This window comes from Oreochromis aureus, linkage group 23, assembly GCF_013358895.1.
Source record: "Oreochromis aureus strain Israel breed Guangdong linkage group 23, ZZ_aureus, whole genome shotgun sequence".
Lineage (NCBI taxonomy): Eukaryota > Metazoa > Chordata > Actinopteri > Cichliformes > Cichlidae > Oreochromis > Oreochromis aureus.
In genome coordinates, this window is record NC_052963.1 from 36,106,149 (window position 1) to 36,127,716 (window position 21,568).

The 21,568-nt window shown below is 45.5% G+C and overlaps 3 protein-coding genes across 10 annotated transcripts in view; 1 reads left to right on the forward strand and 2 right to left on the reverse strand.

Moving 5' to 3' along the window:
- patj (PATJ crumbs cell polarity complex component) overlaps positions 1–13,880 on the forward strand; it is a 103,078-nt gene extending 89,198 nt beyond the window's left edge. For all 8 annotated transcript variants that reach the window (XM_039606983.1, XM_039606984.1, XM_039606980.1 and 5 more), the window contains exons 32-47: positions 225–317; positions 396–482; positions 1,118–1,174; positions 2,075–2,132; positions 2,221–2,327; positions 4,592–4,675; positions 5,127–5,320; positions 5,543–5,690; positions 6,533–6,619; positions 7,184–7,325; positions 7,411–7,448; positions 7,732–7,854; positions 8,119–8,223; positions 9,674–9,777; positions 9,909–10,032; positions 10,115–13,880. In XM_039606983.1, coding sequence (XP_039462917.1) covers positions 225–317; positions 396–482; positions 1,118–1,174; positions 2,075–2,132; positions 2,221–2,327; positions 4,592–4,675; positions 5,127–5,320; positions 5,543–5,690; positions 6,533–6,619; positions 7,184–7,325; positions 7,411–7,448; positions 7,732–7,854; positions 8,119–8,223; positions 9,674–9,777; positions 9,909–10,032; positions 10,115–10,261 — 1,698 coding nt within the window. In that variant the 3' untranslated portion in view covers positions 10,262–13,880. The remainder of the gene's footprint in view (positions 1–224; positions 318–395; positions 483–1,117; positions 1,175–2,074; positions 2,133–2,220; positions 2,328–4,591; positions 4,676–5,126; positions 5,321–5,542; positions 5,691–6,532; positions 6,620–7,183; positions 7,326–7,410; positions 7,449–7,731; positions 7,855–8,118; positions 8,224–9,673; positions 9,778–9,908; positions 10,033–10,114) is intronic.
- Positions 13,881–14,722: 842 nt separating this feature from the next.
- Positions 14,723–17,593, reverse strand: pdzk1ip1 (PDZK1 interacting protein 1). Its single transcript, XM_031743555.2, has 5 exons — positions 17,436–17,593; positions 16,239–16,365; positions 16,075–16,152; positions 15,898–15,957; positions 14,723–15,404 (listed from the first exon to the last, which is right to left on the reverse strand). The coding sequence occupies exons 1-5, from the start codon at positions 17,500–17,502 to the stop codon at positions 15,335–15,337; spliced, it is 402 nt and encodes a 133-aa protein (XP_031599415.1). The 5' UTR covers positions 17,503–17,593; the 3' UTR covers positions 14,723–15,334.
- Positions 17,594–18,551: 958 nt separating this feature from the next.
- nwd1 (NACHT and WD repeat domain containing 1) overlaps positions 18,552–21,568 on the reverse strand; it is a 15,869-nt gene continuing 12,852 nt past the window's right edge. Inside the window, exons 13-19 of the mRNA XM_039607074.1 lie at positions 21,341–21,568; positions 20,747–20,837; positions 20,527–20,675; positions 20,106–20,379; positions 19,440–19,996; positions 19,230–19,335; positions 18,552–18,969 (exon numbers count right to left, since the gene is read on the reverse strand). The exon at positions 21,341–21,568 is cut by the window's right edge and continues 39 nt beyond it. Of these exons, the coding sequence (XP_039463008.1) occupies positions 18,659–18,969; positions 19,230–19,335; positions 19,440–19,996; positions 20,106–20,379; positions 20,527–20,675; positions 20,747–20,837; positions 21,341–21,568 (1,716 nt within the window). The 3' untranslated portion in view covers positions 18,552–18,658. The remainder of the gene's footprint in view (positions 18,970–19,229; positions 19,336–19,439; positions 19,997–20,105; positions 20,380–20,526; positions 20,676–20,746; positions 20,838–21,340) is intronic.

Consider the following 21,568-nt stretch of genomic DNA (forward strand, 5'->3'; position numbering starts at 1 on the left):
ACAGATGGATGAGCCTTCAGTGTTTGCAGAAAGAAGATAAAATATTCATTTTTGAAGTTTAAGGTCACGAAACAGTCGGTTATTGGTTGTTTATGTGGAAGTCCATCAGCTGTGTGAGCGCGCTCAGAACACACCAACATCCAGCTTTGACCTCCACAGAGGAGAAAGTGGCGTCTGCTCATTTGAGACGAGCACCAAAGTTCATTTTTGTGTTTTTGTGTCAGTGTATCTCGCCCGCCCTGCTCAGTGGATCCACCCCCTCTGACAGCCCCTGCCTCCCCGACAGCTTGACGCTCCACCCGCTGTCGGACGCACCGGTGAGTGTGGTGCTGAACCTGAAACAGAAACGTGGGAACGAGTCGTAAGTGTGAGCTGACCTGAGGTTTGCTTAACAGGACGAGCCAAGCGACGAAGCCGAGCAGAACAGCAGGAGCAGGAACAGTGCCCCCGAGAGTCTGAAAGAGTCCGACACTTTCAGAAAGGTACACAGCCATCAGACTCCGCCCCCAGGGCGTAATCGTTCAGATTATTATATGTTCACCCTTGGGAACCTTAATACTGACATTCTCTGATCAAACAGACCAGACTTCATGTGAATTTTTCCCAATTTTGGACCTATTGTCTTCTGTTTACTCCTGACCATCGTCAACTTTATCTTTCCGTCTATAAAAAAAACTTTTCCTGTTTATGAATCTCATCAACAATTATGAGTGATGAATGAGATAAGGTGTAAAACATACCCTTAGACCTGCAGGTCTCCAACATCCAAGAAAGTGAAAACAGCCAGAAGAATGATTTTATTTGGACATATTTCATATCTCCAAAGGTTGATTCTACAGGCCAGTGGACACTCTTTCAATGATGAGGATGTACACATCCTGGACAGGTCACTTTGATGAGTGACAAAACGTTTCTCCAACTGAAAATGCTATGTCCAGATGAACAGAATCAACCTTTGGAGATTTACTTACCTGGATGATTGAGAATGCAGCAAGACAACATATTTCATACTAAAAACTTTGTCCTCAGAGGGTTTTGTTCCAAATGTCCCAGAAATGTGACTGAATGAGGACATGAATGCGTCTCCTTGACCCGCTCTGCTCTGTTTCCTGTGCAGAGGCTGAAAGCTGCAGAGTCTCCAGAAAATGAGCTGCAGGCTATGCTGGAGCAGCAGGTAACCTCACAGGAAGCGCCCACATCCTTTAAGTTAAAGATGAAATATCACACTAATAAAAGCTGTTTGAGGTAAATGTCCCACTATCAGAATTGATCTCACTCTCAAGTGCAATGCACGGCAGCTCCTGTTTCTATAAATTTGACTGAGCTCCAAACGTTATGAGGGTGAATCCTATAATCCAACATCTACAGTTTTAATTGGCTGTAAAAATTTTATTGAAGTCTTTTAGCCTTCATGAAAGATCCTGAGATGCTTCGGAGGGGATGGTGCTGTGTGGTTTCAAAAAGAAGAGGCTGCTGCAGAGTGAGGTGAGGATGCCTCGCCTCAGTAACCTCTGGATGCTGGCTCAGACTCACGCTCCTGTGAAGACTGTGAAGGCCACAGCGCATGATTCACATCATCATCTCCATCAACCGTCGCAGTGAGGCTCTGATGAAGAGTCTGCAGTGAGTCTTCACTCTGAGGAGGCAAACGCTGACCCCTGTGCCCCCCGGCAGCTGCTGAAGTGTGACGAGTGATTCGGCTTGGCGTGCAGCTCAGACTTTCAGGGCCGTGCTGGAGTACCAAGACCCCGAGGCCTCAGAGGCATCAGCTGGAAGAGAAAATATTTAATTTCCTGTTCTGGTGTGTTCGGCTTGCTTCTAAGCCGTGACGGCTTTGGTGTAGGGCAGCAGTGTCACACCATGTATGATGATGTTACACCAGACTGACTATGCAGGGTTTCTGTTCACTTTTCCTGATGTTGGTGTGGTTACTGTTATTATGGACTTATTTCACTTCATTCTCACTTTGTTCTTATCAGTCACACAAGAGCCTCTATCAATACATCTGATCTGTGTGTGTGTGTGTGTGTGTGTGTGTGTGCGTGTCCGTGTGTGTGTGTGTGTGTGTGTCCAGTCACACAGTAAACGGATGGCAGCTTCTCCTCCTCTGATCAGCCCCGATCAGCACAGAGGTACAAACACAGACATTTAACTGTGAAAAATCAGATCGACGTGCAGACTTCATGTTTCTAAGAGTAAACTGATCCTCATCCTCCTCAGACCCAACCTGCTGCGCTGTGGTTCCTGGTCAGGAGACACTGCTGGAGATCTCCAAAGGTCGATCTGGACTGGGACTCAGTATAGTGGGAGGAAGAGACACACAGCTGGTAACACACATGCACACAAAGACACAGACACACACACACAAAGACAGACTCACACACACACACACACACAGTGTGTGAGATCACAGTCTAGTGCTATACCTGCTTTTGTAACCAGCTGTGAATTCAGTGATGATCTAACAGCTGTTACTGTCTGTCCTATTAAAGTTATTAAGGATCAAAAATACTGGAAACTCCTTAAAAAGTGTCAGATTTTTTTTTTTTTTTTTTTTTTTTTTATTTACTTGTTTATATGCCTTTATTTGATAGTGACAGTGTAGACAGACAGGAAAGCAGGGAGAGGGAGGGAGGGAGGGGAAGACGGCAAAGGTCTGCGAGTCAGACTCCAACCCGGCCCCATGGCACGTGGTCGCCAGCTCATCCCACTGAGCTAAAGTGGCACCAAACACGCTAGATGTTCACGTGTGCAGCTAAAATGTTTCTCCGTTAAATAAGGTTTTTACAGAAAATAACTGGCTGACTTACAGGCGATCAGGAATGAGTGTTGGACACACCGTTCTGTGACAGAAAGCCTGACGTTCACGCTTTACCTGTAGAATCTGTGTTTAGTATTTGGTGTGAGACAGAGCTGAGTGAGAGTCTCACACTCTCCTCAGTATCGAGGACGGTGCTGAGAATGCTATATCAATTCATTAAATCCCAAATCCATTTTTAAATATAAATGTATTTTGCCAGAAACGCCATAATCTCAGATTACACCTCACAAAACTATTTCAACAACCACCAAACGGCTAAAACAGTAAATGAGAGCAGGTAAACGGATTCCACACAAAGACGTAAACACAAAGCGCGGACCTGACGCATCAGAATCAGTGAAATGTCGGCTTTCTCACCCAACGGCACGTACACAGACATGCCATTGGAGCTGAAAGCCAACAGCTCACAGATTCTGAAGCTGCAGGTTTTGTGACTCTCCAACCAAAGTTGACTGAACCAGCAGCAAAAGAAGATTCATGCTACGCTTCACATAAACACCGTCATGAATTCCCTCTTACTTTTGCTGTTTTACTGCCACCACGATAAAATCACACTTCCTGCACAGCTCTTTCTCTCTCTCTCAGTGTACTTTAAGAACAGTTTCCCATCTCAAAGCTCTGTTTTCTGCATGATTTGCTTGCTTAATACCCACCAGTCTACTGGTACATTACAGCGCTGTCGGTCGCTGTTTTTTTTTTTTTTTTTTTTTTTTTTTGATGACTTCCGACAAGAAAGCGTCATTTCTGCTGTTCAATACCGAAGGAATTGAAACTTTTTAAAATGATGCCAAATTGAAAAACGCTTAGTTGTGTCTCTAATAAAACCTCTGTAACTTTGCTCTACTTCACTTCAGCAGCATCAGGTAATGTTCATATAGTTCATGGGTTTCTTCCGTTTTTGTTCTACTGCAGAATATTTTTAAGGTTATCTGCTATAAAAGGCCAGGCCAGGAAAATCTCCTTCATGTTTTTCTGTGTTTTATCCTCAGTTACTTTGACGCAAAGGCATCTGCTGTGATTCTTACACCTCTGCCGTTGCTGTTGATATTTGGGTGGTAGATTCTTGTGGTAAATGCAACCTTTGGCGGTTTGAAGGGGTAGTCTGTGGGGAAGTGTATGGTCAAGAAGAAAACCCCGCTCTGGTAAGGACTGTCATTGGGTCCCATTATTAAAATTCTGATCATTTATGAGTACTGAACTCATAAATGATCAGAATTTTAATATTTATATAAATGACAAACTGGAGGACTTCCATCAAATCTGGAGGCCACTCACTGAATATCTGTAAACTATGGACAAACAAGAACTACTATGTGGACTTTACCCTAGGTTATAACAAAGTGATAGCACTCTGGGATAAGGGAAGGGTGCGGGGAGGGAGGGATGTTTTTGTTTTTTTATCCGCCCTTTTTGGTATTTTCTACTGTCTTGGTTGTCTGTTGTCTGTCTTGGTGATAAAAATATAAAAATGAAGCGATGTCAGCCCATGGGGCAATTTGTAATCGTTACTTGTGCTTCACTATAAAAATATTTGAGGAGAGAGAGAGAGAATTATAATAATTTTGACTGTCAAAGTTCAATCGAATAGAATAGAATCAGAACCTTGTGAATTGGAATCGAATCAATTCTAGAAATCTGTGACGATACCCAGCCCTAGTGTTTAACATGAAGCCAGGACAGCGTTCCACTCTGATGATGAAGATCAGTCTTCTTCATCTTCAGTTCATGACTCCACCCAGGCCTCACCCTCTCTTCTCATTTCTCCACTAGGACGCCATCGTGATCCACGAGGTGTACGAAGAAGGAGCTGCAGCCAGAGACGGGCGTCTGTGGGCCGGAGACCAGATACTGGAGGTATTCACAGACACAGCACCACTTACGGGAGGAGGCGCCCATCCACCTTTCATTACATCATTAACAGGATGTAAACATTAACTTGACTGAGCCATAACGTTAGCTGGCGCATGTAGTTCCTGCTCACAGCAGGAGGTCCGACCTTCTGCAGAGAGTCGTCAGATTTCATGAACATGAAAGTGCGGTCATAAAATTGTAAAAATTAAATTAAAAACTTGGTTGGATCAAAGAGATATTTAGATTTGAAAGTTGAATCTAATGTTGTCTGCTCAGAAATGAACCTGCTTCAGCTCCCCCTGCTGGACAAACACAGATCATACATCCACCATGGTTGTGTGTGTGTGTGTGTGTGTGTGTGTGTGTGTGTGTGTGTGTGTGTGTGTGTGTGTGTGTGTGTGTGTGTGTGTGTGTGTGTGTGTGTGTGTGTGTGTGTGTGTGTGTGTGTGTTTAGGTGAATGGAGTGGACCTCCGCGGGGCGTCCCATGAGGAGGCGATCGCCGCCCTGCGTCACACACCGGCCAAGGTCCGTCTGACAGTCCTGAGGGACGAAGCTCAGTACAGAGACGAGGAGAACCTGGACGTCTTTAAGGTGGAGCTGCAGAAGAAGAGCGGCAGAGGGCTGGGGCTCAGCATCGTCGGGAAGAGGTCCGCATTAAAAAAAAAAAAAAAACCCCATCAGGAAAATTAAGGAAGTCTTGAGATCTGATTTTAGGAGGATTACGTCTCATTTTTGATTATAACGACAGGAAAACATCAGAGTTAAATCTGTTTCTGCTTAAAGTTTGTCTTGGAACGTTGTTTTTGATTACAGATGAGAAAATGTCATCTGTGTGTGTGTGCGTGCGTGTGTCTGTCTGTGTGTCCCAGGAGTGGCAGCGGTGTGTTTATCTCAGAGGTGGTCAGAGGGGGCGCCGCTGAGCTGGACGGCCGGCTGATGCAGGGAGATCAGATTCTGTCAGTGAACGGTGATGACGCGAGACATGCCTCCCAGGAAGCCGTGGCTGCCATCCTGAAGGTGCTGAACAGTACTCTGAGCTTTTACTGCAGTAACGCTGATCTGTAGAAGTACTGATACTACATTTAATCAGAAGCACGTGCTGAGACGGAGCTTTTTATATCACGCACTAACAGATCGTTTTGAAGTGAGAGATTTCTGTGTTTCGCTGACAGACCTAAAAAAATCAGTTTACTGGATTTATTTTGACCCAGAAACACTAAAGCAGCGGTGTATGACATGTTTCTTCACCTAGAAAAAGTAAAAGTTCGAGGACACAAAGAGTGCACGAGGAATTCAGGGAACATGTTCCAGCACTTTCTCTTCTAACACTCGTGTGTTTGCTGCTCAGTCTTTCCCCCGCTACCTGAATCTAACTCTGAAAGCAGACCTTTCATTATGTGCTTCTGCTGCTGAAATCATCTCAGAATTAACACAGAGCTGCAGGAATGCGTTAGCATCCCTCACTTCCTGTTTCCTCGCCTGGAAGTCGGTGGATGTTTCAGTTATTCTCAGCCCTGTAACACGTCAGTAAATTCCTCCCACTGTTATAGCTTTCCACGACTTCGCTCAAAGTCGGCGTCACACTTTTTTTGAGATGATCTCAAATTAATGCTAACTTCAGCACTAGTTTACCATAAAAGTCTTTACTGCAGCTCTGAGGTGGTCTGGTTTAACGTGTGTGTGTGTGTGTGTGTGTGTGTGTGTGTGTGTGTGTGTGTGTGTGTGTGTGTGTGTGTGTGTGTGTGTGTGTGTGTGTGTGTGTGTGTGTGTGTGTGTGTGTGTGTGTGTGTGTGTGTGTGTGTGTGTGTGTGTGTGTGTGTGTGTGTGTGTGTGTGTGTGTGTGTGTGTCCATCCTGCAGTGTGCTCGGGGTCCTGTCCTGTTGGAGCTTGGCCGACTCAAAGCTGCCTCCTGGATCACATCCAGACGTAACTCACATGGGAGCCAGGTGTGAGAGAGTTCAGATTTATGATGGTCCCTAACACTGTAAGATAAGCAATACTAGAAGCCCAAAGATACAAAATCCCAACAATCAGATGGCAATGAGCAAGCACTTGGTGGTAGTGGGAAGGAAAAACTCCCTTTTAACAGGAAGAAACCTCCAGCAGAACCAGGCTCGGGGAGGGGTGATCGTCAGTAGGGAAAGAGGAGAGAAGAAGAGCACAGAGAGACAGGTTCATTAAATCAGAGTTTAGTCCTTTCTGTTTTTTTGTTTGTGCTTAAGTTAGTCAGGACACCTGAGCAGGGATTCAAACCAGCAGGCTTGGATGGCTCACCAGCTGTTCCTTCTGCTCCTCTCTCCCACGATGACCCACCCCGGGTCTGAGTTCATTCTGGAACAGAGCGCCAGGGTTGTCCTGATCTCAGCTTTAACAAAATAAACCTGCTTCCTGTGTAAACTGTAAAGCGATAATGGACACGCCTCCTCACCTGGGAGCACCTGAACTAGATTTTCTTTCTCTGACATGGCGAGCAGCGTGAGCTGATATGACACTTCCTGTCTGTGTTTCAGATGAGTCACGCCAGCACAAACAGCTCAGGCATTCCAGCTCCGTCCCTCACACAGTCCCCTGAGCCATCTGACCCCCCAACCTCAAACCTGCCCCTCAACAACAACGCCGAGCCCACTGGTGAAATCACTTCCTCCTCCTCGGGTACACACATGTGATTGGTCACAGTGATGCAAATGTATTGATTACAGAGAGCGCACTGATCGTGTTTTCTCTGCTGTGTGTGCAGGGCTCGACGAAGGCATCCGAACAGTGGAGATCACCAGGGTAATGACCTCACATGCACACACAAAACACACTGTAGGTCACCTGACCTCTGACCCCTTGGTTGCTGTAAAATAATAACTCGCGTGAATAGTGCAGACCAGATGTCACTGTCACCGCACAGTGAGAAGGTCCCCGTCCACCTTTTTATGTTTTTATTTCCATCAAACCACAAGAAAAAAAAAAACAGTGAGTTCTGGATAAGAAAGACCCCGTAGCTGTGATTTCATGGTTAAAGCTAGATTTCATTCTGCTCTCCTTTTATTCTTCCACCCGTGTATCTCAGGGTCTCGGCGACTCCCTTGGGGTGAGTGTAGCAGGAGGGAAGGGCAGTCCTCTGGGTGACATCCCCATCTTCATCGCCATGATTCAGGCCAGCGGAGTCGCTGCTAAAACCCACCAGCTCAAGGTGACTGAGACCACGCCTTTTCCACCTGAAAGCTGCACCCACCAACCATGTGAAAAAAAACAGGCTGAAATCAAACTTTAGTCTCACTGTAGCTGTGTGGGTGTGCAGGCGGGGAGCAGACTTTGTGACAGGGCCACGATGCCCCCCCTAAAGTAAAAGTTGGATCAGTTATAAGTATAGAGGCTTGGTTTAAGGGTAGGAGGAGGCTGGAGAGATGAGGCCGTCTCCAGGAAGTGATGGAAACGTGTCCCTCTGTGTTTTCAGGTGGGAGACAGGATCGTCAGTGTTAACAGGCAGTCTGTGGACGGCCTGTCTCACAGCGAGGTCGTAGCCATGCTGAAGAACAGCTACGGGAACATCAGCCTGCAGGTAAAACATGCCTGCCGCACCTGTACACGGGGAGGACTGTGAGAATGCAGGTGGTGAACAACACTTCAGCGTGTGACCCTGCTATTACAGCAGATTTACTGGAAAACTGAGGTGGACAACAGGGTCAGGCCAAGTAATTTCTGCAACTGTTGGGGGGGGGGGTGCGCTGGAGTCTGGACTACACACACTGTGCGTTCTTCCTCTGATTGGAGGAGAAGGTAAAGCAATAAGAAGAAGAAGAACCACTGTGGAACACCAAAAATACTTCTGACAAAAAAAACAAAACAAATTTTCCCTCATTCTGCTGCACCAAACCACAGTGAGCTTGTTACTGCCCCCTGAGGCCAGAGGGTGGAAGTTCATCCACTGCCTGATATTTGCCCGACAAACCAAAGACGCAGCAATGAGCGGATAACACACGGAGAGATTTTGCTCTCCGTGTGTTATCGGAAGTTTGTTTTATTTGTGAGCATCACAGGAAGAACATGGAAGCCCGGGTGAGACGTTCTGGATCACTCGATGGGAAAGTCTCTACAACACCAGAGCCTCCGGAGCTCATGATTAGCTTCTCGACAGCATCATCATTAATCAGTGTGTGTGCACCCAAATGACATGAAGTAAATCCTGCCTGCGTTCCCCAGTGTTTGTGCTGCTTTGGGATTTGTTCATAAAACGTCCTTTTACTGTCACGTTTGTCCTTCAGGGGATAAAAATGTTCAGTAAAGAGAGAGAACCCAACCGCTCAGAGACTCAGAGGTCTGTCATGTGTTTACATTCAGAGCGCGCATGAATTATTCTGATTTCTCTGCGGCTCGTATTGATCTCTGTGTGTGTGTGTTATCAGTACAGTCTATCCAGGGCTGACTGTTGCGTGCTAGGAGTGTGATAACCAGAGAGAGAGCAGTTTCCTCTGAGAGCCGCTCAGGTCACAGACTCGGCCCGTGATTGGATGTATGCTTAGCGGCTCTGATGCAGATAGTTTGTAAAGTCTTCACTGACTTTTATTTCAGAAAATCTGCAGTCTACACTTCCTGTGAGCTAACTGAACACTTTATGTGAGCTAACTGTTAGGAGCTTATACTGAGGTGGTTGAGCTCATGCTAACTCTGTCTATGATTGGTGTGCTATAATACAGCGTCAGATATCTGCAGCTGGACTGAAGATATTTGTGATGTTTTATTTGCCATTTGTTCACATGACCAGAATTCGTTTCATCGCATTAGAGACGCCTATTGTTGTCCCACTCATCGCTGGTGTTAGAAACCACAGTTTTCATGACTGAGGATGAGCAGGAAACATTGTAGCATCTGTATGACGCATCAGATACTGCTCTTTTGTTTTAAGTGTCCATCTGTTCTCTGTGCTGCAGTCCTTTTTACCTCCTGTTTCTGTATACTTAGGCTTTTTAAACGTGTATGTATGTGTGTGTGTGTGCGCACGCGTCTCTCAGGTGGTGGCGGACACCAACATCAGCGCCATCGCCTCTCAGGTGGAAAGTCTGACCAGCAGCTCTAGTCTGTCGGACAACACTGACACACACACAGCAGAGCCTGAGTGAGTACACACACACACACACACACACACACACACACACACACACACACACTCAGGAGTAATGACAGGAAGTACTGACTTGACCCTGAGTCTCTCCTGCCTCTCCTTCCCCTCCTCCCCCTCCTCGTCAGCGGTCCACGGCCTCGCAGCATCAGCCTAGAAAAAGGTTCAGAGGGGCTCGGCTTCAGCATCGTCGGTGGCTTCGGCAGTCCGCATGGAGACCTGCCGATCTACGTGAAGACCGTCTTCAGCAAGGTCAGGACCCGTCTCTGTCTGATGATGTCATGTGCTGCGAGGCACTGGGAATGTAAACGTGCTGCGTGTCGGCTGGTTTCAGGGCGCGGCAGCGGTGGACGGGCGTCTGAAACGAGGCGATCAGATCCTGGCAGTGAACGGAGAGAGTCTGCAGGGAGCGACACACGAACAGGCCGTTGCCATCCTGAAAAAACAGAGAGGAACGGTCACACTGGATGTCCTGTCATAACACACGCCTGCTCACACACCTGCACACACGCACACACACGGAGCTCCTGGTGCGACGCACACGCTCAGACTCTTGGACAACAACTCTGATAGTCACTCTGAACACCAACACGCAAAAAATTGACAAAAGAAACGGTGTCAGACACACACACACAGATGCACACTTCCTGTGCACAGGTTGGTGGGTCACTCTGACTCTGCGGCCGTCTTTACATTTTAAACAGAGCTTCTCAACCTCTGGGTCAGGGCGCCACATTGGGTCTCAGCTGATGTGTTCGTGCTTGCTGTTTGGATCTAAAGTAAACTTCCCACGGTGTGACTCTGACCTTCCATTTCGCTGTTTCTGTTTTCACGCTGTAATATTTAATCCTTAAACAGGCACGCCCACGCTTTCTGAAATACCACCAATCAAAGAGCTCCTAAATAAATAAAGTGTAGTTACCTGGCTCTTGTCCACCATCTTGGACTGCAGTTGGTGGTCCTTGTTCTGAAAACTTTACCTTCCAGATGCGCCTGGGGAGCAGCAACTCAGGATCTTTGGAGTGCTGTTGGTGAGGTTTTGGTTTTTTTGGAAAAAAAAAAAGCATCTGCAGAATCAGCGGTCACAAACCTGCTCACAGATCCAAAATACCGCCAGATCAACGTTCTGGACCCCCCCACCAGAGCACTGACCTTTGACCTCATCTTTACTACAATAACAAGCAGATCGGTCTGAGACCGCCCAGCTCAAGCGGTCCTCAACTGTGCAGCAACATGAGTGGCTCATTTGTTTCTCACTAGCTGCTGATTGTCTGATTTCAGGCTTAAAGAACCAGAACCAGGACTACCATCACCAAGGTGGTGTAGGTGGAGTCTGCCCAACTATGAAAACAGCCTCTCTGGAAGGGTAGCTGAACCTGGTCAGCCTGCCCGATCGCTAATAAACTGATCGCACACCACATTGTTCTCGGGTAGAGATAAAAACGAGTCCGCTGATATCCTGTAGCATCAGTTCTGTCCTGTAATCGTGGAACCGACCCGACCCAACTATAAAATCTGATGTCATAACCCAAAACCAGGTTGAGAAGCTCTGTTATTATTTATCCTGTGATTGACACAACCCTCCGTACTGACGGAGGAATGGCCAAATCAGCCTGCACTGACTGGTACTGAGACACGGACTGATGGGAAACCTTTCACAGATGGAACCAGAGGAACAAAAAGGGAAAGATGTGGCTGATGTTAGCCTAGCATCTCTTCTGTGGTCCACTGTTAGCTGTGTAGTAGCCGTTGTTGTAAAAGTGGAGACCGATGTGGAGCGTAACGCCGCTGACCGCTCAGGCCTCGTCAGCTTCCCATTTTTTTTCTGCCATCACAACCAGCCAAACATGAAAGAAACAGCTGCTAGCCTTTAGTTTCATCTTCATATTGGCTCTATACCTGTGATTTTCCACTCCAAACCTTTTTTTTTTTTTTTCATTTTTAAGAACTTTCATTTGGGTCTAAAAGCACTTTTTCACCCGCAGGAACTCGAGCAACGCACAATCTGGAGCAAACATTTACAAGAACAGGCTCCAGTGTTCCTTTCAGACTTTAACCAATCAGCATGCACCACACACAGCAGTGAAGGAAGCAGAGCCAGAAAGCACGATGTTTCCCTAAACCTAATCAAACTGTAGCTGGACATATATTTTAAATACAAAGTCTAGTGGTTATGTTTGCACTGCAGCATGAACCACACATAAAGTTATATGACTGGTCAGTTCAAATATTCATTCATTCATTAATAAGATCTTTAAAGAACCTTTATAGCTCAAATGTGTGCAACAGACAGATATGAAACTCTAAGGGGGGTCTCCTGGCAGTTTGACCCTGGTTCCTGCTGTGGAAAAGGTTCATGTTTAGATCTGAAAATTACAGTGATCGTTAGATTTTAATTACTGTTTTGTTATTTTGTCAAGTATTGAGCAAGAAAAGTGGCCAAAAACCTCCTTATGAAAAAATATAAACCTATAAGAGCTGAAGTCTCTAAGCTTGTTTCCACATAAATCGTAGGAGATGGGAAGAGACTAATAACACAAAGTCCGTCTAGAAATGAGGAACCTGTTTCTTGCCAACATTGCCATCTAATAGAAAATGTTCTGTCCTAAAAACCTGCAAACTTTTCGATCAAAATCTGGAAAATGAAAACAGTGGGCCTGAAGCTCATTAAAATATCCCTTCATAACAGAGGTATATTTATTTTTTATTCCTTTTTATTTATTCGAGTGCTTCCACTGTATTTCTGTTGTTTAGCCAAACATGTTAAACAGTGCCATCATTTGATACCATCACATATCCTCTGTTTCCATGTCGGTGCTGACTGCTGAACAGAGCACACACAAGCATACTGATGTGAAATGTGAAACTCCCGCTATCTTCCACTGAGTTCGTGCAACACTTTATAGAAGATGTAAACATGTCTGTCTCCATGGAGATGACTCTCAGGACTTGGTGGGTATGGAGACTCCTGTCGCCCCTGGCAACAGATACAGTGTCTTCCACATTTGTAGTTGAAGCAGACGTGAATAAAAGCATCGGGCCGACATTCAGTGAAATCCTCGCGTTCTCCGTCTTTATCAACATGTTCCTTTCTTTGCAGCTATGACTGACTGCAGCAATCTGCTACTGACCGTTGCAGTCATGAGGTGTCAACTACCAATCTCCCGCAAACAGTGGTTACTGTGGCGTTCCTGACCGGTCTAAGGGCCTGTGCCACTGTGTTCTGAACCCTCTCACCTCTGAGTGTAAGCAAAGAATATCGGCTGTTTTCATTCAGCTGTGCATAAAAGTCCACACTGAGCAGCTTCCTTTTTTTTTACTTCTCCATGAGGAGTCTGTCCTGTGTTACCAGCTCTGTAAAGCAAAGCAGAAGCTAACCTGAGAAAGTGTGGAAACTGGAGAAGAGCTTTCCCCAGAGCTGCCACAGGCCTTCAAATTCAGATCTGCTGGTGGCAGATAAATGGTTGCAAATCGCAACCATTAAACTTCTAATATTAATTCTCATCCAGCATCCAGATCTTCTCATTCAACAAATATGAGTAGAGCTCATTAGAGCTTCATTAAATATCCAGTATTTATGAGCAGCTGTCCTGAAGTGCTAAGAAACTCAGTTTGTTTTAGACGGAGAACACGACGATCAAACTGAATGTCAGCGTTTTGCTTTGAATGGTTTCCTACTGTGCAGGTAGCTGTTTGTGGCTGCGCATCTTCGTCTGACTCAAGTGTTTAGCAGCAGCTGAGCACTGGCCTCAGCAGCATCCTGTACTTTATACATATCAATCAAGTGCAAAATACTTTGTTCAACTTTTACTTTGTCATAATTATTGTCTTAATTTTTTGGTACTTCATATGCAAATGCCAGAGTAGATGAAATCTAATTTATTTTTGATCTTGTTGAGAATTAACAATGTATTTTTGTTGCTGTTGTGTTGTTATGAGCACTAGTATGTCCGAATGTCAGAAATCAGAGTGGAAACCTGCAGCTTTGGTCTGCTAGCGCTTCCTTGTTATTCTGCATCATTTCTTAATCATGTTCTCAGAGGTTGTTGAGGAAAATTTGTTTGATTTCAAATAAATAACAGATCATAGATCCAAACTGACTTTGAAGGACTGTTTTACTGTATGATTCTCAGTTCAAAATGATCTGTAGCCAATCAGAACAAAGGTCTTTTTTTTCCTTTTTTCCTTTTTTTTTTTTTTTTTAACTGCTGGCAGGTCAGCAGTCGAGATTTATTTATTGGAGCTGAAACATTGGTAATGCTCAAGAGACCAACGAGAAGTTTGAGAACGAACGAGGTTTGTACTAGTATGTACAATGTACTAGTTGTTCATTAGCTGTTCACTAGCTGTTCATTAGATATTCACTAGTTATTCATTAGTTGTTCACTAGTTCATTAGCTGTTCATTAGCCCTTCGTTACTGAGCCTGCTCAGTACACTTTTTTTCAATCTCAGGGTAGTTTCAGGCTAGTTTTTTCAGGCTGGTTTTGCTCATTTCAGTTTACCTTTTGGTTTTTGAATTGTTTAGTTTTCAAAGCCACTTTCAGTAACTGGGGATCAGGCCCTGCTTCCACTGCTGCCTGGTCCACACTGGACCCGGCCAGGCCCAAATGTGGCACATTTGGGCTGAATGAGCCACATAGTGGTCGGGCCATAGACCCATCACTTAAGGCCCTACCACCAGACTCTGGGCAATGAGCCATTCCCCCAGTGAGGTAACCGTCTGCTGTGGTGAAGAGAGAGCTGAGCTGGAAAGCGTCAATTTACCAGTCGATCTATCTTCCTAATCTTATCTATGGTCATGAGTTCCAGGTAGTGACAAAATTAAGAGATCACTGATACTACCAGCAGAAATATGGAGGTATTCATCTGAACACAACAAAATACACAACATTTTTACAGAAATCCTTAGTGTGATTAAAGAAAACACCACACCCTCAGCATCAGGCTGTACAAATCTTTATTTCTGCTGTGAAGTTTTAACATGGGAATATATGGGGACTGGCTCACTGCTACCACTGCTGGACATTAGAGGAACTGCAGGTGACTATATGTTGAAATGCACTCATTAACTTTTAATAACTTCATTAACCTTTACCCCCCCACCCCGAGCCGGATTCTGCTGGAGGGTCACTTGGCTTCACTTCATTGTGTTACTCTCAGTGTTGTTAGTGTCTTCAGTGTTTGCTGTCATGTTGAATGATTTAATCAGAGACCCGACACAGCAGTTTGTCCTCATTAATAAGTTATGTTTTCTAACAGAGTCTGCAAAGTCAGCAGGAGATGAAGCTTTAACAAACACAGCAGCTGATGTGTTACTCTGAGTACAGATCAGTGATATTAATTCCACACGTTCAATTATTCACAATCAGGAGGAAAAATCAAGCCAAACATACAGTAAGTGTAAATAAATTCCTTCGCCCTGGTGAACTCCTCACACCTTAAAACTCACACACGCGTACAACAAAACAAAGAATTGCGATTTTCACGAAAAAAGAATTTCGTGTCTCTCCAGACTCCATACTGAGATAGCCAAAAGACTCTCTGCAGGGCAGTTACATGGAGGTTGTCTTGCCATTGATGTCGACTGCCAGGTTGTTGAAGGCGTTTGGTGCATCTTTGCTCCTGATGGACAAACGACAGATTCAGTGAAGAGTGCATCTAAAGCTTCTCAGAGTTCATGAGCAGTGGCTGTGAATGTGGTTGGACTCCAGCATTAGGATACCTGAGCTGGGACCTATTGTTTTTACTCAGTTACTCATATTTGATAGTAATGTACCTCAACTTGGAAGAACGATTTGTGCCTTCACCATGTGACTTTTTATTTTCATCTTTCTGACCACGGCAATAAGTGAGGAGTGAGGACTTGGCAGGCTGTGTGGTATACAGCAATGTGAAGGCATCACAGGAGCTGGAGGTGTGTTGGAGGCGAGTGAGGGTGAGTGGAGGTGTGGTGGAGGCGTGTGTTTCTGGTTTTTGTGTTGAAGTTAACCACAGAGGGCGCTGATGGTGACTCTGACGCTCTGTGACTGTGTGGCTGTGTTTGAGCATTGAGTGTGTTTTAAGGGAAGAAGCTTTGGCCCTCATGTTGTTTTGATGGAGGTTTTTGTGTTTCTACCTGAAGGCGTCCAGATTCGTCTCGTAGGTGTTTTCGTTCCCTGACTCAGCGCTCTTCCTCCTGGTGCAGAACAAAAAACGAGAAGTAGAATAAACGGTCGTGCTCACAATCAGAGTTTTGTCTCAAGGATCTTTGGTGTTACAGAAGCATCTTCAGCGTTTCCTGTCTTGTTCCTACCTGATGGAGCTGAGGCGCATATCATACGGGTTGCTGCTGATAATGTCACGTTCTCTAACATCTTCAATGCTTGTCCTGCTGCTCAGACACAGAAAAATCACAGAATGTAACGTTTTTGCACTGAAACATTCAAACAGTTCTTCGGCGGTATTTTGCCAACTGACCTGCTGGGGTTTTCACACCACGCCTTCTTTGCCAGGACGACGACAAAGGCGAGGAACAGGAAGCCGCAGACGGCGATGATGCCAGTCAGCCACTGAGGCAGTGCCCGCTCGTTGGTGTTAGTGGGCTCTGCAAAGCACACACACAGAGGGGTAAAAGGTCAGAGAAAAGATGAAGCTATGATGATTTTGAACTTTTCCAGCACAGAAAATGTCGTGTCGACTTCCAGATGCGAGCTAAACCTTTGCCTACAATCCTCACCTTTTAAAACTGGTTCAGCTTCACTGTCATTACTGTGAATTAAGAGCACTTTTTTAATCCACAAAATGTTGTTATTTAAGCCAGACTTTTAGTAGATTTGTCAGAAACGTAAATAAACCTGTCAGTTCCTCCACAGGCACAGATCTCAGTCCAACGGAGCACCTTTGGGATTTGGTGAAACAGGAGATTCTTACCATGGATGCAGCAGCTGTGCAACAATGTCATGATGATGTCACATCAACATGTACCAAAGTCTCTGAGGATTGCTTCCAGCAGCTTGTTGAATCTACTAGTGAGGTATACCTAATAAAGTGTCTGGTGAGTGTGTATACTCGGGGTATGTGAAGTGATTATTTAATGGTGTGATTGGTGAAGATGTCAGATAATTAACACTGTTAAGCTTTTATAGCCGTGACCCTTACACGGTCATTAACAGCTGATACGTTCCTTGTTTGTTTCCTAGTTTGTGTACTTGGTTGTTTCCTTGTTAGTTATCAGTTTTTAAACATGATATTAGGAGAACATTCAAAGATCGCCTTTGTGGTGTTAGATGATATTTCGATCAGGGTAGATTGGAGATTAATTTAAAGCTGTGAATGAAGGACAGCGACGAACACACACACGATATTAATAAAACATCAGACCTTTGAGTTTACGGTGTGAGAATTCATTTTATAACCATAAAAGCTGCATCCTTATCTTTCTTTATCTTCATCAACATTTCTTTTTAAACTCATTAAAATTAAGCTGATAATAGCTAAATAGACGTGCAGGTCCACAACAAACCAGCGTTTCTGTTCAACATGTGAACAATCAGGAAAGCTTCTAATGTGAATCACTGATGAACTGAGAGTGTTTCAGGGAAAACGAGACATTCCCAACAGCAAACGGGAATTCTTCAGTTTTCTGACAAAACAGTTTTTAAAGAAGGTTCGTACCTGTCTGAGCCGTCACCGTTCCGACAGCGAGCAGTAAACAGGAAGTCAGTGCGCAGAGCGTCCCCATGGCTGAGTCTGTGAGGAAAACCGGAGCTGCTGCAGTCGAGTTAAAGACAGAGTGAGGACGAGGCTCTGGGAGCAGCAGCTCCCTGCAGGTCTGTCAATGTTTAACCCTCAATGCAGACGAGCTTTTACTGCTCGCCCATCACCTGTCTTCAACGTCATGCTGAAACAATCCACGGCCTTCATTCATAGGTGATTAATAAACAGGAACCAGCAGTTTAACTTTGACCCTAGGGAACGTAGTCTCATTCACAGCCACAGACACACGCGTTCATATTTCAGCCTCTAAAACAGTAACACAGTGACTGCTTACTCCAAACAGCACACTCATAATAACATTATTACAAGTTCATGAAGTAAAAATCACCTTGAGAAACTTCAAACTGCTCGAAATATTCACTTTTTTTGAAGTCACATAACCTGCTGCTGACTGAGCAGTCAAAGTACAAACAGCACACCAATCAAGGCCCCTCGGCAGGCTTCCAAAAGTTAACCAATCGGTAGAAAGTGGACTTCTAGAAAGGAGGACCCTAAAGTGATGGGAGCGGCCCGTATCAGATAAACAAGGATTATTTTGAATTGTGACTCATGCACAGCTGCTCTACTGTGGAATAAAAATAAAGAGCAGTAAAGATATTTTCTCTGTATGCATTAGTTTACAGCTTTGTGTACCAAGAAAATAATAATGACAGTGCTTGTGTCTGATTTGGTTTCTTTAGAAAGAAGCAGGAAGTGTCTGGTCTATTACGAGGAAACCATACAAGCAGTTAAAACAGTAAAAGCCCAAAAAGAACCAAACAGAATGATCAAATAATCAATATTTGCATATTTTAAATGAAAATCCTTTAGAAAAGTTGAGTTTCTATATGAAACTGTCAGACCTGCTGCAGACGGCTCAGCATCACAAAAACTAATAATTTAAATCCAAGATACGTGTGAGCTGAGTAATGTGTAAAGAAAGGATTCACTCACTGTGTTTTCAACATTATAATCAGCTTCAGAGAAACTGAATCTTTGCAGTAATTCACAGGAGAACATGTGTGTGCTGTACTGATTACATGTTTATTAAATATAATGATCAAATATCGGTAAATAACATTTTTTTTCCCTCTTTGAATGGCCAGTGAAGGTCCAGGAGCCGTGACTTGGGCCCCGCTGTCCTACAGCATGACACATGCAGAGGAGGGTTTGGCTTTGAGCATGCCCACGAGATTCAGGTTTAACTGGGTGGGGTTAAAGTCCTGCAGGTTGGATACAGAGGTCTGTGGTCTGTCCCGGTCCTTCTCCCTAGAGGTGACCCGGTACTGGGCTCTGATACTCCTCACAGGGTTGTAGTCGGGCCCGATGTGGTCCGGACACCGAAACAGCTCTCTGATGATGGCACCCTGCCGGGTTATGGCCACAAAGCCGTCCCTGAAGGTCACCATCCGGACGATGGGGGAGTAGATGTACTGAACGAAGAGCAGGTTTCCTGACGGGAGAAATGAATAAAGCTCAGTGGCCGGAATGATGGAACTGTTTATAAAATCCCAGAGAGGCCAAGCTGTTGGAGAATTTTTTGTTTGCAGCTGACTGAACTCTAGAGAGCTGCGACCAGGAAATGGCTCAGACCTGGGAGTGGTCCAGGTGCATGACTGCTGGTGCATGCTCCAGTGCTCGTCTGTATCCCAGAGTTTTGACTTTTTTGGCCCTAAAATCTCAAACTTTGCAGCCGAACACAAAAATGCATACCTGATGCAACGTCCCAGACTTTGACAGTTCGGTCCTGAGACCCGGTGAAGACGAAGCGGTCGGTTTCAGAGAACGCAGCAGAGAGGACGCCCTCAAAGAGAAAGCCCTAAAAATGAGACAACAGAAGAAGAGATGGACCAAAGGCCCGACAGTGACATCAGCACATGTCATCCATGCTCATACTCGCAGAGCGTTCCTTTGACCTCTCACCTTGTACTCCATGGTGTGGTCCAGGGCCAGCGGGTTCAGGGCCCACAGCCTCTGCACGGCGTCCTCAGAGCCCACCAGAGCATGAGCCCCCCGGTTACTGACCGTCACACAGGTCACTCCGCTGCGGTGAGGCTCCAGGTCGGAGACATCGCCACCCCTGCCGAAGTCCCACAGCTTCACCTCCCCACAGCTCGTCCCGTACAGCAGCCTGCGGTTGGGCAGCAGGGCCATGGCGGACAGCGGGGCGTGGAGAAGAGGCAGTGCAAACTTCTTCAGGGGCCCCTCCACCGTGGGGAAGTTGTCCCTGGAAGTGATCTCGAACAGGCACACCGAGTCCTCGTAGGCCACCGCAAGGTGCTTCTCCTGGGTGCCGGCGGTGAGGCAGAGGACCCTGCACAGGCTCTCCGGGGGGGGAATGCAAAGCGTCTCCTGAGGCAGGGCTAACGGGTAGATGAGGACGGTGCCGCTCGTCAGGCCGCAGAGGAGGAGACGTTTGTTCTGAGCCAACTCCAGACAGGACACCTCAGCGGAGACGGGCAAACGCTCGCACACAGAACCTGCAGGGGGAGCCAGCATAGACCTCAGGGGCCGTGGCATCAATCATCCTAATGTTTATTCTAATGTTTTCTAATGTTTTGTAAGTAGCCGCCACCTTTCACCTCTGACCTGTGTGGCTGTTCCAGCTCATGACCTCAGTGTGGCTCTGCTGGTGGACGTAGAAAACCTGATCGCTGTCTTTGGTGAGGGCGATGTGGGCGGAGTCTGCAGGAATGCGGGTGGCAGGTTTGGTGCTGGCGTCGTACTTCAGGTTCCACAGCAGGATGGAGGAGGTGGCCACCGAGGCCGAAACCACAAAGTCATTAAAGAGAAGCACACAGGTGACAGGGGCGTCCGCCCCACACAGAGAGTCCATCAGCGCCCCCGTGGTCACCGACCACACCTGTGAGAGAATAACAGTCCTTTCAGAATAAAATGAGCTGTAATCACAGAGAGACACACTGTGGCTTCAGTCATCTTTATAAAATGCCCAATGTCTTCAGTGTTTTGAACTGAGTGAATCGGATTGTGCTTCTCGCTGGTTTCTTACTCGTACAAGTTGGTCTGCAGCTCCAGAGACGAGCCGCCTGCCGTCTGAGGAGACACAGGCGGATAAAACGTCATCGTCATGCTGGAGGTCAAGGAATCGGTCCAGAGAGTCGCCGAGGATGCTGAAGAGGCTCAGAGTGCACTCACTGGCTGCGGACGACACAAAGAGTAAGGATGCTTCCGTGCAGGTCCGAGGCACAGCGCTCAGAGCTCAGGCCTACCTGCTAACAGGGTTTTTTCATCTTCAGTGACTGAGAAGAAGGAAGGAAGCAGAGGAAACTCGGCAACAGTCTGTTTGCCTGTCCTGGAAATCTGCACAATAAAACGTCATCATCGTTGTCATCGTGGAAAGTAAAAGGAAAAAAAACAATTTTCAGAGTGAATGCAGCTGCCACTCAAAATATTTTAAATTCTTACGCCACAATTACCTGAGCTGTACAAACATAACTTTTTTTATTGTGATATAATAAATTTACATTTTCTTTTTGTATTATGTATTTTATTGTATAACTATAAATATTGTGGCTCATTTAATTGCATTTTCAGAAATGTATTAATATAGTCACATATTTATAGGCGTACATTTTTAAACCTTTAAAAACCTTAAAATCATAATTATTCATCATTAATCTTGATTTTTAATGTTTTAATTTAATACTATTATAATAATTTCAATTATTTCATTTAATTTTATTTTAACTGACATATATCTAAATATATTCTAACAAAAATTCAATCACTGGAATTATTTCAGGTGTGTGTGTGTGTGTGTGTGAGAGAGAGAGAGAGAGAGAGAGAGAGAGAGAGACACACACCTGGTGGAGGAATCCTCCTTTATACACAACAAACACTTTCTCACGTTTAGGGAGCATCAACGTGGTTACAACAGTCCGGTGCCTCACTGAGTTTTCCAGCTGAGTTTTCACCGTTAACTGAGTCCCGTAAACTGGGTGCGAGATTCTGACCCGACCGGAGTTAGACAGATAGACCACCGATTCTCCCAGAACCCCGAGAACCAACCAGACCTCATCGTCGCTGCTGCT

Excerpts from the sequence above, each read along its gene's own strand:
- pdzk1ip1 (XM_031743555.2), bottom strand. The coding sequence starts at position 17,502 with ATGGGGACGCTCTGCGCACTGACTTCCTGTTTACTGCTCGCTGTCGGA. Across the intron at positions 16,153-16,238 it reads TGGTGTGAAAACCCCAGCAG|CAGGACAAGCATTGAAGATG; the intron begins GTCAGTTGGCAA and ends GTGTCTGAGCAG. Across the intron at positions 15,405-15,897 it reads ACGAATCTGGACGCCTTCAG|GAGCAAAGATGCACCAAACG; the intron begins GTAGAAACACAA and ends TTTGTCCATCAG.